The sequence below is a fragment of the Equus quagga genome, chromosome 1 (genome assembly GCF_021613505.1).
Source record: "Equus quagga isolate Etosha38 chromosome 1, UCLA_HA_Equagga_1.0, whole genome shotgun sequence".
NCBI lineage: Eukaryota > Metazoa > Chordata > Mammalia > Perissodactyla > Equidae > Equus > Equus quagga.
Window position 1 is genome coordinate 21742209 of NC_060267.1, and position 16500 is coordinate 21758708.

The window sequence follows — 16500 nt, forward strand, 5'->3', positions numbered from 1 at the left end:
CAATCCAGAAACCTATAATAAATAAATAAGAGGAAAGAAATCAAATATATTACTAAAGAAAACCATCAAACCACAAGGGAAGAGAGTAAGAGAAGAAGAAAGGAACAGAGAAGAACTACTAAAATACCCAGGAAAAAGGGTAACAAAATGGCAATAAATACATATTTATCAATAGCTACTTTAAATATCAATGAACTAAATGCTCCAATCAAAAGACATAGGGTGGCCGATTGGATTAAAAAAACAAGACCCATATATATGCTGCATACAAGAGACACACTTTAGACCTAAAAACACTCACAAACTGAAAGTGAAAGGCTGGAAAAAGACACTCCATGCAAATGGCAAAGAAAAGAAAGTTAGGGTAGCAATACTTATATCAGACAAAATAGACTTTAAAATAAAAACTGTAACAAGAGATAAAGAAGGGCACTACACAGTGATAAAGGGAACAATCCAAGAAGGGGATAGAACGCTTGTAAATATCTATGCACCCAACAGAGGAACAGCTAAATATACAAAGCAATTATTAACAGACATAAGAGGAGAAATAGACAGTAACACAATAATAGTAGGGGACTTTAACTCTCCAGTTACACCAATGGATAGACCATCGAAACAGAAGATCAATAAGGAAAACACTGGCCTTAAACCACACATTAGACCTGACGGACTTAATAGATATACATATATATAGAACATTTCATCCAAAACCCACAGAATACACATTCTTTTCAAATAGACATGGAACGTTCTCCTGGCTTGATCACATGTTAGGATACAAAAGAAGTCTCAACAAATTTAGGAAGATTGAAATAATACCAAGCACATTTTCTGACCACAAAGGTATGAAATTAGAAATCAACTACAGGAAGAAAATCAGAAAAGCCACAAATATGTGGAGATTAAACAAAATGCTACTGAACAATGAGTGGGTCAATGAAGAAATCTAAGGAGAAATCAAAAAATACGTGGAGACAAATGAAAATGAAAATACAACATGCCAAAATCTACAGGATACAGCAAAAGTGGTTCTAAGAGGGAAGTTTATAGCAATTCAGGCCTACCTCAACAAACAAGAAAAATCCAAAATAAACAATCTGACAGTGCACCTATAGGAACTGGAAAAAGAACAGAGTCCCACATCAGCAGTAGGAAGGAAATAATAAAAATCAGAGCAGAAATAAATTAAATAGAGACTAAAAAAAAAATACAAAAAATCAATGAAACCAGAGCTGGTTCTTTGAAAAGACAAATAAAATTGACAAACCTGTAGCTAGACTCACCAAGAAAAAAAGAGAGAAGGCTCAAATAAATAAAATCAGAAATGAAAGAGGAGAAATAACAATGGACACCCCAGAAATACAAGATTATAAGAGAATACTATGAAAAGCTATATACCAACAAATTGGATAATCTAGAAGAAATGGATAAATTCTTAGAATCATACAACTTTCCAAAACTGAATCCAGAAGAAGTAGAGAATTTGAATAGACCAATCACCAGTAAGGAGAATGAAACAGTAATCAAAAACCTCCCAAAAAATAAAAGTCCAGGACCAGATGGCTTCCCTGGTGAATTCTACCAAACATTCAAAGAAGACTTAATACCTATCCTTCTCAAACTCTTCCAAAAAACTGAAGAGGAAGTGAAGCTTCCTAACTCATTCTACGAAGCCAACATAATCTTGATACCAAAACCAGACAAGGGCAACACAAAAAAAGAAAATTGCAGACCAATATCACTGATGAACATCGATGCAAAAATCCTCAACAAAATACTAGCAAATCGAATACAACAATATATTAAAAAGGTCATACACCATGATCAACTGGGATTTATTCCAGGGATGCAGGGATGGTTCAAACATCCACAAATCATTCAACATGGTACACCACATTAACAAAATAAAGAATAAAAATCCCATGATCATCTCAATAGATGCAGAGACATCATTTGACAAAATACAGCATCCATTTATGATAAAACCTCTGAATAAAATGGGCATAGAAGGAAAATATGTCAACATAATAAAGGCCATATATGACAAACCCACAGCTAACATCATTCTCAATGGAGAAAAACTGAAAGCTATCCCTCTAAGAACAGGAATCAGACAAGGATACCACTCTTATTTAACACAGTATTGGAAGTCCTAGCCAGAGCAATCAGGGGTCAGGGAAATAAAAGGGATCCAAATTGGAAAAGAAGAAGTGAAACTGTTACTATTTGCAGATAACATGATTTTATACACAGGAAACCCTAAATAATTCAGTAAAAAACTTTTAGAAATAATAAATGAATACAGTCAAGTTGCAAGATACAAAATCAACATATAAAAATCAGTTGCATTTCTATACACTAACAACGAAGTAGAAGAGAAATTAAGAATACAATCCCATTTACAATTGCAACTAAAAGAATAAAATATCTAGGAATAAGCTTAACCAAAGAAGTGAAAGATCTATACACTGAAAACTATAAAACATTGTTGAAAGAAATTGAAGAAGACACAAAGAAATGGAAAGATATTCCCTGCTCTTGGATTGGAAGAATTAACATAGGTAAAATGTCCATACTTCCTAAAGCAATCTATAGATTCAATGCACTCCCTATCAAAATTCCAACGTTTTTCACAGAAATAGAACAAAGAATCCTAAAATTTATATGGAACAACAAAGGACACCAAATAGCCAAAGGAATCCTGAGGAAAAAGAACAAAGCGGGAGGTATCACACTCTGTTTTCAAAATATACTACAAAGCTACAGTAACTAAAACAGCATGGTACTGGCACAAAAATAGATACACAGATCAATGGAACAGAATCGAGAACCCAGAAATAAACCCACACATATATGGACAGCTAATTTTTGACCAGGGAGCCAACAGCATGCAATGGAGAAAGGAGAGTCTCTCCAATAAATGGTGCTGGGAAAACTGGACAGCAGATGCAAAAGAATGAGAGTAGACCATTATCTTACACCATGCACAAAAATCAACTCAAAATGGACTAAAGACTTGAATGTAAGACCCGAAACCATGAAACTTCTAGAAGAAAACAGGCAGTATGCTCTTTGGCATCGGTCTTAAAGCACCATATTTTCAAGTACCATGTCTGACCAGGCAAGGGAAACAAAAGAAAAAATAAACAAATGGGACTACATCAAACTAAAAAACTTCTGCACAACAAAGCAAACCATCAACAAAATGAAAAGACAGCCTAACAATTGGGAAAGAATATTTGCAAACCATATACCAGATAAGAGGTTAATATCCAAAATATCAAAGAACTCCTATGTCTCAAAAGCAAGAAAACCAACAACCCAATTAAAAAACGGGCAAAAGATCCGAACAGAGATTTCTCCAAAGAAGACATACGGATGGCCAACAGGCACATGAAAAGATGTTCAATATCATTAACTATCAGGGAAATGCAAATCAAAACTACGAGTGGTGCTGTGTGTATTTGTGTGTTTTTAATGAGATAAATAAAGCACACAAATGAATTTGAAACTTTGGATACTCACCCAGACTCCTTGAAAGAGGTGGCAGTATATTACTTCACAGTGTTCTTGACAAAGCTGCACGCAGCATAAAGTACCTCCCCTACCCGAGCTTCTGTTTGCTCAGTACTTACTGTGTATCTGGCATATTGATAAACATCATCTTATTTGATTGCTATGATGGCTCTCTGAAGATGGTAAAATTATCCCCACATTACTGCTGAGGAAACAAACTTTCTGTAAACTTTCCAGAGTCACAGAACTACATGGCAAGAGCAGGGATTTGAAAACAGAAACGTCTAACACAAAAGACCTGATTTTTTCCTACTAAACTATAATGCATGATTGTTTACTTGGATAACATGCATAAATTTATTACCAGGTAAAAACTGAGGTACACTTTTATAGACAGTATCTATGATGATATAAATTATTTCTTTTTTTAAATGCTGGCAAATTCTGAAAGCATACTAGGTTTAAGAGATTAGCACTGGTACATAATTTTCCTTATTCTGTGCATAGTTTCCATGGAATAAATAAAGTTTATTAGTACACTGCGGCCTAGATTCTCATGCTAGGAAATTATTTTCACAAATATTTTAAATAACACTGAAATGGACTTCAACACAATTTGGCAAATTTGTCTCATGGTATATAACTTTTTGGTTTGGGGTACGATCTTTAAGTATTCTTTGATATTCACTGCTTGGAAGAATGAAGTAAGGTAAAAAAAAAGAAAAGTCTGCCACCAACTGTGCCAACTGTGGAAGAAATTAGGGCTTTTCCTAATATATTTTTTTTAATTAATGGCAGATCAATAGTTAAGGCCCAAGGAATATGTACTTCTCAAACTGATGCTACCAAAAAATATTGTTACATGAAATTAATCTCATATTTACAAAGGCGTATGAGTTCAAATTTTAAGTATAATAATATTAGCAAAATACCCAGTGATTCTAGAGCTTTTACATAAAATCTTTTAAAAACAAAAAAACAGCAAGATGATGGAACTGTTCCTCTGACAGTAGAAAAGGCAAGATGACAACAACCCAGGTCAGCAAAGAACTGTTGACTACAGAATCAAGCTAGTTAATCTTCATTCATTTAACTCACTCAACAAATATTAATCAAAAGCCTTTTATGTGCCAGATATTGTGCTAATGTGATAAAACTTTCAGAGGGGAAAGCATCAACCCTCTGAAGACATCTTCTGGGGTTATGATCACAAAATTCAGACAAAAGATGCTATAAAACAAATTTCTATTTTATTCTCCTATTGCTATGCAATTCAAGGTACTGATCAATGTAACCACTGATTAATTTCAACCTAAGCTGTCAACTTAACTCGAATTAAGCAGTCATTGATGCATGATAAATTTCCACTATGGATACTTTACTTATCAAATATTTTCAAATCATCAAGATGTCAATTTTATATATCATACTCAACTAGTCTTTAGGTACTTCTTTACACTGAAATAAAATGTATAAAACTGCTACTAGTTTTTGTTAACTATTTCAATTTTTTTTCATTTATTTAAACTGACTACATGATTTCTGAAACATCAATTACTAGAAGAAATTAAAGATTTACCATGAAATTTGGATGATACTTCTGGAAGAAGTAGAAGCACATTTATTGAGAATACAAATTCTACCTACCTATAAGTTTTTATTCATTTGTAACATATAGCGAGGTTGAGGTTTGTTCTTGCTGTTTTCTGTTATTTCCCATCAGACCAACCATTATTCAAACCTCATCTTCCTACAAAAATACTATTCAGGTTTGTATAGTTGGCATAATAAAACCTTATGTTAGAATCTTTAGGAAGAATTACAACTGTATAAGCTTCAGCAGGAACCCAATGGTCTGAACCTCAACATCACCTGAGTAGATTCCCGGGTGGTCAGGGAATATCAAGTTTATCAGTACAAATAAAAGTCTCTGGTTTCTAACTCACACAACTGAACAATAAGAAAGCAACAACCCAATCAAAAAGTGGGCAGAGGCGATGAACAGACACTTTTCCAAAGAAGATATACAGATGGCCAATAAACACATGAAAAGATGTTCAACATCACTAGTCATCAGGGAAATGCAAATCAAAACTACACTAAGATACCACCTTATGCCATTAAAACTGCTATAATCACTAAGACTAAAAATAACAAACGTTGGAGAGGGTATGAAGAGAAGGGAACCCTCAAACATTGCTGGTGGGAATACAAACTGATGCAGCCACTATGGAAAACATCATGGAGATTCCTCAAAAGACTAAAAATACAACTACCATATGACCCAGCTATCCCACTACTGGGTATCTATCCAAACAATTTGAAATCAACAATCCAAAGTAACACATGCAGCCCTATGTGCATTGCAGCACTATTCACAATAGCCAAGACATGGAAGCAACCCAAGTGCCCATCGACTGACGATTGGATAAAGAAGATGTGGTATATATACACAATGGAATACTACAGAGCTAGAAAAAAAGGATGAATTCATCCCATTTGCAATAACATGGAAGGACCTAGAAGGAATTATGCTAAGCAAAATAAGCCAGTCTGAGAAAGACAAACACCAGATGATTTTACTCATATGTGGAATATAAACAAGTACTTGGACAAAGAAAACAGTTCAGTGGTTACCAGTGGAAGGGGGGTGGGGGGTGGGCACAGAGGGTGAAGGGGAACACTTATGTGGTGACAGTCAAGAAATAATGTACAACTGAAATCTCACATTGATGTAAACTATTATGAACTTAAAAAAAAAAAAAAAAGTCACTGGTTCCTAGACAGAACAGCTTCCACACTGGAAATGTTTGTCTGGAATGAATTTGAGAGTCTCTAAATTCCTGCTTTGACCCTTAACGATGCAAATACAAACAAAATACAGATTATGTTTCTCCCAAAGGGAAATAATTTTCATGTCTTCTGTAGCAGTTATTAATTAGATATCTACGAGGAGCAATATATTCTGAAAAAGTGGCTTTCAAATTGTCTTTTGTAGCCATAGAACTCTTTTTTCCAACTAAATTGTGACTGAAAATCTCTACACATAAAGCAAAAAGTAGAGCTCCTATGGTAAAGGTAAGTTGGAGGGACTCTTTTAAACTCCCCCTTTATCCTTTATCCCTTTATTCAGAGAACACTGTGGCCAAGACACACTACTGAACAATGAATGTAAATGCTTGGCTACCAAGAGGCATTGAGTCCTTTCCTCCAATTGCGTAGAATTAAAAAAGTAAGTTCATAGGTATTTTTTATTACAGGGAATGTTTTGGGTCCCCTTCCTTAAAAAAAAGAATCAAAGATAAAATATAATCACGTATTATTTATGCATTTCAAACTATAAACTAACAGTTAACATCATACAAATAAGAATAAAGACAAGGATGAGGACCTTCCAGTTTCTGCTCAGTAGTGTAAAGAGCTTAGAAGTTATCACTCCCATCCTTAGAACAAGAAAAAAGCTGCACACACTGAAGATTAACAACTCTTCTTAAAATCATCAGAGAACCGACATACCGAGGCATATCATATTCAAACTGCTAAAAACCAAAGATAAAAAAATCTTGAAAGAAGGGCCAGCCTGGTGGCACAGTGGTTAAGTTTGCATGCTCTGCTTTGGCAGCTGGAGGTTCGCTGGTTCAGATCCCGGGTGTGGACCTACACACTGCTTATCCAAGCCATGCTGTGGCAGGAATCCCACCTATAAAATAGAGGAAGATATTAGCTCAGGGCCAATCTTCCTCAGCAAAAAGAGGAGGATTGGCAGTGGATGTTAGCTCAGGGCTAATCTTCCTCAAAAAAAAAAAAAAAAAAGATAAATTTATTAAAAAAAGAAATCTTGAAAGAAACTGGAGGAAAAGACACTTTACTGCTAGAACAAGGATAAGATTACACAGGATGATTCTTGAGAAACTTGCACGAAAGAAGAGTAGAGTGAAATATTTAAAGTGTTGAAAGAAAAAGATCCACCAACCTAGAATTTTGTGTCCACAAAATTATCTTTCATGTATTTGGCGATTATAGCTTTTGGATAAGTGAAATGAATGACAGCAATGGCATAAAGGACACTAGGAAAGAAGTAAGAACACTCTTTTACAAGGCACCTGCACTTCCCATAAAGGGGTACACTGTTGTCTAAAAGTGGACTTAGATGAGCTGTAAATATATATTTCAAACTCTAGGACGACCATAAAAAAATTTTAAAAGAAGTATAATTGATATGCTGAGAGGAGAAAATAAAATCATATATTCAATTAAAACCAAAAAAAGCAGAAAAACATGGGCAAAGAACAAGTGAAATGAATAGAAAATACAAATATGAAAGATAGTAATACAACTATATCTATAATCATTTTAAATGTGAATGGTCTAAATATACTAATTAAAAGACAAAGACACCAGCAGAGTGGATTAAAAAACAAAACCCAACTATGCATGCTTAAATATAAAGACACAGATTAAAAGTAAAGAGATGGAGAAAGATACACCATGCCAATGCTATTCAAAAGAAAGCTGCAATAACTATATAAATTTCAGACAAAGATGACTTCAGAGCAAGAATATTACGAGGGATAAAGAGGGACATCACATAATGATAAGCAGGTCAGGTCTTCACAAAGACATAAAATTCTTAAGGTATATACTCCTAACACACAGCATCAAAATATGAGATAAAATCTGCTAGAACTGCAAGGAGAGGGAACGGCCCCATGGCAGAATGGTTAAGTTCATGGGCTCTGCTTCAGTGGCCCAGGGTTTCACCGGTTCAGATCCTGGGCATGGACATGGCACCACTCATCAGGCCACACTGAAGCGGTGTCCCACATGCCACAACTAGAAGGATCCACAACTAAAATATGCAACTATGTACTGGGGGGATTTCAGGAGAAAAACGAGGGAAAAAAAGGAAGATTGGCAACAGTTGTTAGTTCAGGTGCCAATCTTTAAAAAAAAAAAAAAAAACTGCAGGGAGAGCTAGACAAAGCCCCTATTATACTTGGAAATTTAAGCACATTTCTATCAGTAATTGACAGATCCAAGAGGCAGAAAGTAAGTAAGGATATAGTTGAACTGAATAGCACCATGAATCAATCGGATCCAACTGACATTTATATAATATTTTATCTAACAACAGCAGAAAAAACATTCTTTTCATGCTCATATGGAACATTCACCAAGATAAACCTCATTCTGGGACATAAAACACAACTTCACAAATTTAAAAGAATAGAAATCATATGAAGCATGCTTTCAGAGCACAACAGAATTAAACTAGAAATCACTAACAAAAAGATAGCTGGAATATCCAAAAATATTTGGAGATTAAACAACACACTTCTAAAATATTTTGAACTAAGTGAAAATGAAAATACAACTTATCAAAATTCATGGGCTATAGCTAAAGCAGTATGTAGAGGGAAAGCTACAGCATTAAAATTTATGTATTAGAAAAGAAGATCTAAAATCAATAATCTAAGCTTCCACCTTAGGAAACTAGAGAAAGAAGAGCAATAAACACTCAGAGCAAGCAAAAGATAAGAAATAATAAATTAGAGCAGCAATCAATTAAATGAAAACAGAGAATCAATAAAGGAAATAAATAAAAACAAAAGCCATTTCTTTGAAAAGAGCAACAAAATAGATAAATCTCTAGCCAGCTTAACGAAGAAAAAATTAGAGAAGACACAAATTACTAATATCAAACATGAAGAGGGGCCACTGCTATAGAGCCCATGGACATTTAAAGGGTAATAAAGGAAGATTATGAATAACTCTATGCCACGATTTGGTAACTTATGTTTGGAAAGATCTTCTCAATTCTTAGATCATGAAATACACATTTTGTTGCCTTCCACTACTTTAATATGTTAACTTTTTCGGAAAACGGAAGCAGAGTGAACATTTCCAAATCATTCTATGAGGTCAGCATTACTCCAATACCAAAACTAGACAAAGACAGAAAATCTACAGACAAGTATCTCTCATGAGCACAGATGTAAAAATCCTCAAGAAAAATATCAGCAAATCGAAGCAAACAATATATAAAAAGAGCTATCTATCAATGAAAAATGAAGGATGCACTGTGTCACTGTACGCCCCTACCCTGCTCTGCCCCTTTGCTGAGCCACTGAGGCCAACTGTGAGAGCACTGAATAAATATCTTAAGCTAAGCTGAAAAAAAAATTATTTATTTATTTATTCCAGGTATGCAAGACTGGTTCAACATTCAAAAATTCATTAATGTTATGCATCACATCAACTTACTAAAGAAGAAAAATCATACGATCATATCAGTAGATGCAGAAAAAGCATCTGACAAAATCTAATATGCATGGATTACTAAAAACTCAGCAAACAACTCAAAAAATGGGTAAAATCTTAATAGACACCCCATCAAAGATGATATACAGATTGTAAATATGCATATAGAAAGACGCTCAAGTCCTTTTGTCATTAGGGAAATACAAATTAAAACAAAAGAGATACAGATGCACATCTATTAGAATGGCTAAAATCTAAAAAAGTTACAATATCAAATGCTGGTGAGGACATGGAGCAATAGGAACTTTCATTCATTGCTGGTGGGAATAAAAAACGGTACAGCCTCTTTGGAAAACAGTTTGGCAATTTCTTACAATGCTAAACATACCATACGATCAAGCATATGATCTATGTATTTGCCCAAATGAGTTGAAAAAATTAGGTCCATACAAAAACCTGCAGATAACTGTTTATTGCAGCTTTATTTATAACTGCCCAAACCAGAAGCAACCAAAATATCCTTCAACAGTTGAATGGATAAACAAACTAGTACATCCATACAATGGAATGTTATGCAACAATAAAAAGAAATGAGCTATCAAGCCACAAAAGTCATGGAGGAATTTTAAATACATCCTGTTGTATGAAATAAGCCAGTCTGAAAAGGCCATATACTGTATGATTCCAACTATATGACATTCTGGAAAAGGCAAAACTACAGAGATAGTAAATCAGCTCTTTCCAGGGGTTGGGCGGGGAGGCAGTGTGAGGAGAGATGAACAGGTGAAGCAAAGGGGATTTTCAGGGTGCTACAACTATTCTGTACGATGCTGTTAACGATGGATATATGACATTACGCATTGTCAAAATCCACAGAAGTGAGTAACAGAAAGAGTGAATCCTAAGGGAAACTATGGACTTTGGTTAATAATAATGTAAAAATATGATAATCAATCATATGTACCACACTAATACAAGATGTTAATATTAGGGCAAACTGCAGGGAAGAGGGAATACATGGGAACTCTGCACTATCTGCTCAGTTTTCTATAAATCTAAAACTGCTCTAAAAACCAGTATATTAATTTTTTAAAAAGATAAGGATGAATATTATCACTACTATTATATAACAATTCTGGAAACATTAGATATTATAACTGGATGAGAGGACAAAATAAGAGGTATAAATATAGAAAAAACCACCAGTTGAAAAATATAATACAAGTTAAGATCACTTATGATAGCAACAAAAAATAAGAACCACAACTGGGAATAAACTTAATAAAGCTGCAGAGTGATGTGAAGAAAACATTCAAGTTCTCCTGGGGAAAAAAAGACTAGAATATCATGGGCTGATACCTTTTTCTTGGAGCGAATGACTCAATACTGGAAAAAATGTTCACTATTAGAAAACAAACAAAAATATCCATTCATTAAAAGCAATTACACTTGAAAATCCCAACAAGCTTTTTTGGGGGGATCTCTAAAAACATTCTAAAGTTCATTTGAAACAATAAATATCTGTGCAGGTACCAAGTCTGATTTATATATCACTCTAATTTCAAAACCTAGCACAGTGCCTGGTACAAGGGAAATGCTTGAAAAAATAATGAGAAACTCTGACAAAGAAAAATTAAGAGGAAGAACTTACCATAGCCAACATTAAAATTTAAAGTGACAGTATGATAAGGACAGAGACCATTGGGATAACAAGTAATCCAGAAATGGAAAAAGTATACAGGAATTTAGTATATATTAAATGTGGCAATTCAAATGCCTAAGGGAAAGATGAACTCGCCAACATATTAGCGATTTGGAAAACAATAAAAGCTAGATTCATAAACTTCATTTTATACATGAAACTAAATTATAGAAAGATGAAAAAGTTAACATATTAAAGTAGTGGAAGGCAACAAAATGTGTATTTCATGATCTAAGAACTGAGAAGGTCTTTCTAAACATAAGACAAAAATCATTTTATCTAGGGGTTGGCCCGGTGGCACAGTGGTTGTTTGTGTGTTCTGCTTAGGCGGCCCAGGGTTCGCTGGTTGGGATCCCAGGCGCAGATCTACACACTACTTATCAAGCCATGCTGTGGCAGGTGTCCCATACATAAAGCAGAGGAAGATGGGCACGAATGTTAGCTCAGGGTCAATCTTCCTCAGCAAAAAAAGGAGGATTGGTAGTGGACATTAGCTCAGGGCTAATCTTCCTCAAAAAAAGGAAAAAAAAATCATTTTATCTAGTCCACTGAAAAGTTCTAGAAACAATAACCAACATAAAAGCAATGGGTACTCCCCAGAGCCTTAACTAAATACCATTTCTCATCAAAAGACACCAGATGTCCTTGGAAAAACAGTTGCTTCTTGGTATGGGGCAGGAAATGTACAAGATAAGCCTGGAACATTTTGTCTAACAGAAAGCAAGGAAACTACCAAAGACACATATGTTAAGATCACAACCAGTGGACTTGGGAACCAGCTTAAACATGTTTACCGGCGAAAGACGAGATAACTTGAACATTAAGAAGGATAAATTAATTGCAGTACATTGAAATATCTAACACGTTTAAATTCATAAGTTCATTTAAAATCATACTAAAACCAAAAACAAACAAAAAACCAAACCTCATGGTCACCTTTGTGGAGTGTTAGTAAACAACTATTTTCAAAAGTGGTAAATAATAGAAATAATCAATCTATCTAGCCTTTTCTCTAGCAACTAACTATTCCTCAGAGAAATCAAAGAGTTGATAAAAAGGGGGAACTTTTACATTTTCAACTCTTAATGAAATAATGGATATAGGCAAGGATTTTCAATGGCTGTTTACATCACAAAAAGCGAAGCAACAAGATATTATATATCTCCTGGTGGAAGTACACAATGTCATTTCTAAAACGGTCTTCGTAAAAACTAAACCAGAATCTGATCAAACATCTGGTCCTAACTACCAACTTATAGAATATACAGGGTCAGAGTAACATGCCAAACTATACCAGCAAAATCCAGATTGTGATGTTTTACAGGACAAATGACCTGCTTTTACCAACGTAAAATTGCAAGGAAAAAAATTAAGAGAGATGGAGGGGTAAACTACAGATTAAAAGAGATTTAAAGACTTCTCAACCAGAGGCAATGCTTGAATCTTGAATTCCAATTCAAACTCTAAACAAAGAAAAGCGGAGAAATGTAAACACTGATTGGATATTTGAAGAACTCATAATGAAGGGATTGATGCTATTTTTCTGCAGGGTGTAGATAATGTGTAGATTTTTAAAGAGTGGGGTCCCCATGTTTTAGATACACAAGCCTGCAGATTAAAAGACCAATTACTGATACGTGGTGATGTAAGAGTCAGTGGCTCAATGAAAAGAATCTATATTACATATTACAAGAATTACAAATACAAAAAGATCATATAAAGTATGGTCGTACCATAGAACTAAAAACAGGTTAAACGCATACTCGAAATTACTTTTAATTCTATGAAAGGAAGCTTCTCATAGTTTCCTGGGCATACCATCTCCTTCTATAACTCCCTGCACTTGATATTCTGACTGGAATTATTTTTGCATGACAAATTCCTACACATTCTTCAAGATCCAACCCAAAAGTAATATATGTAGTAAAACTTTTCTAACCAACCCAGCATTACATTAACTGTCCACTATGCTGCAAATAATACTATGAAACTATCTTTTTACAGCACTTATTTATACTGTAATTTAGTTGTTTTTTTGATCTGCTTCCCTAAGGGCTGAGAGTGAGCTTTCTATTTGTAGCTCCGAGCAAATGCACCCTCCTAAAGGGTGCTCAATAAATATTCGCAGAATCAAACTGAATTTATCACCAATGTAGTATCTAAAAATAGCTTTAAAAATGACTCTAAGAAGGCTTGTTGAGTATGTCTTGTTCAGAAAAGGTACATCATCAAATTTTACAACACAGATCCTGCTAGCAAGATGGGAAACCGAGCGGTACATTTGGCTCCATTAACTCTTCCAAATTTTTCTTCTTTAAATACTCTAAACACTTCATCCAAAGCAGCTATTCTCAAACTTTTTAGTCAACAAGCAGCATTAGCTGACTACCTATTCCATCAGCTCCTATTTGCCATGGAAAAACAGAAAAGGGGAAAGAATAGAATTGACATCAGTGAAGAAAATTTCAAATTAACTTATAAACTAAAAAAAAGAGATGGTCAAATTAAATAAATCAAAGAAATAATCAGAGACAACCTAAAGCACTGATTTTTAAACAACTTTTTGACAAACAGAGTTTACATTATGATTTCGTACACACATACAGGTATAATATACATATATAACTGGAAACAATAGTTACCTTTACTAACATGATGGAATCTGATCTATTTTATTAATGCTTTCATAGAAAAGAAAAACAGGCAAAAACCCACTGGTAGAGACCCGCCAAAATTATTTCATGGCCCCACTACTGGTTTGAAATTTAAAGTTTGATAAACACTGTGGAAAGAAACTTTGCATACTATTAACAATCCCTAGGCTATACACTGAGACCTATAATCCTTCAGCAAATCTGTATATGAAGTTTACAGCAAAATACAATGTCTGTAATATATCATCAAATTATGAAGAGCAAACAAGGTTTAAAAGGATGTGGTAATTTCCACTATCAGGAAAAGTGAAATGAAATCTTTGATATCTAAAAATGAAGGCTATTATGTCTATTAAGACAAGTACCTTAGTCTACAGCTCTAAAAAGTGACAAGGCAAAGGGTCTTGGCTGAGTACAGTTAAAGGAACTAAGATTTTATTTTAACCAATATTATTCTCAAGTGTTCCTTCAAGTCTAAGAAACCCTTATTTAAGAAGTTCAGTTCTACTCATTGTTCACCTTAGTTATTAAATTGAGAGAGAATATGGCTTTAAAAATACTTTTCATGGGACGTCCATCCAAAATCCAAATTTAAGACAAGTCATTCTTCCTAACAGATTATTACTTTTATGTTTCTACTATATAGAAATTTTACAGTCGCTACTAACACCATCACTTTAAAAAACCTATTTCTTTTCATAGCCAAATATAAAATCAAATTATTAGTTGATTTTCTTTTGTTAAAAACTAATACTAAAACACATTATCTAATAACCTACCATTAGGCAAAGAAGCTCTTTCCACCATTTACATAAATGTCTTAGCTTAGGTGCCACTGGATCTATGTAAACATCACAACAAAATATTTTTGCTATAAGTTAGTGGTTTCAAAAGAAATTTTCTGGGGCCAGCCCAGTGGTGTAGTGGTTAAGTTGGAGTGCTAGCTTCGGCGGCCCCGGGTTTGCGGGTTCAGATCCCAGGCACGGACCTGGCACTGCTCATCAAGCCTCATTGTGGCAGCATCACACATAAGATAGAGGAAGACTGGCACAGATGTTAGCTCAGTGACAATCTTCCTCAAGCAAAAAGAGGAATACTGGCAAAGGATGTTACCTCAGGGCCAATCTGCCTTGTTAAAAAAAAAAAAGAAAGAAAGAAAAAGAAAATTTTCATGGAACTATAGACAACAGAAATTTATATACAAAAGCATTCTAGAACAAAGAGTATTTATGTATATGAAATAAAATTGCCGTTTACTTTTTACAAGACTGCCACAGACACATGAAGTTGTGTCCAGGTTTTCTCACTGGATCCGCATGTTGACTAGATGCACTGAACGGAGAAGGCTGAGAACTGTTAGGCTGGCTCTGCACTTGTACAGCTGGTGAAGGCGTCATCGGAGTGTTCTGTGAAAAAGCACAACGGCATAGCTTGTGAGATGACATTGAAAACCATTCAGATTTTATAGTATAGGCTTATAAGGTTCATTACATTGATAGTTACACACTTCTAACATACGAAACTTACATTGTAGTTTTAATGATTGTCTTTTAAAAATTCTTTTAAAAAAGGTAACTATTTTTACAAAAATATTTAGGAAGTCAGATTCTTTTATTTCATACAAACCACAGAGGCAAGATCACATTGATATTGTTATAGAATATATATTTAGAATTAAGATGTTTTCATGTTAATAAAATTGGGTAGAAACACATAATTATAGATTAAAATGATAAATAAATCTACTATAAATGCACCCATTTGGTTTACTTAGACATATTCTTCACAAGGACAATTTAACTGCATATTATTATTTCTTTGAATAACATTTCCTTACATTTTAAATAAATATAAAACAAACTATAGTGAAAAGCAAAGAAAATGTCAGACGTTAAAAGTGATGCACCCATATAAGTAGAATGTTGTAAATATTATTTTGCAGTAAGCTGTTTTAACTAACAACTTTAGTTTTTAAAGTTGCTCCGTTATAACTTTTGATTGATAATACAAGTAAAAGGATTCTAACTGCAGGTGTAAGTCCTTTAAATACAAGCTATGTTCTTTTTCTTCTATACCCCATCCTTTCCTCTCTGAAAAACATGTAAATAAATAATTATAATGTAGCTTAAAACAATTTGAGGCAATATATTTTCTTTGAAGGCTTAACTCAGACTTCATTCATAATATACTATAAAGGGAAAAATAATATTGAATTTCTCATAGAAATGGTAGCACCCATTTTCAAAGCATTGTTAAAAGGCAATAAATTTAAACTTTGGTAAAATATTAAATGTACTTGTTCGTTTATAAGGTAATATTGGAAATAGTCTCACAAAACTAAGTTAAAAATTGCTGAAAACTTCA

The 16500-nt window shown here is 34.0% G+C and overlaps 1 protein-coding gene across 2 annotated transcripts in view; it reads right to left on the reverse strand.

Moving 5' to 3' along the window:
* ARID2 (AT-rich interaction domain 2) overlaps positions 1-16500 on the reverse strand; it is a 160253-nt gene that overhangs the window by 23315 nt on the left and 120438 nt on the right. For both annotated transcript variants that reach the window (XM_046665585.1, XM_046665576.1), the window contains exon 16: positions 15394-15542. In XM_046665585.1, coding sequence (XP_046521541.1) covers positions 15394-15542 — 149 coding nt within the window. The remainder of the gene's footprint in view (positions 1-15393; positions 15543-16500) is intronic.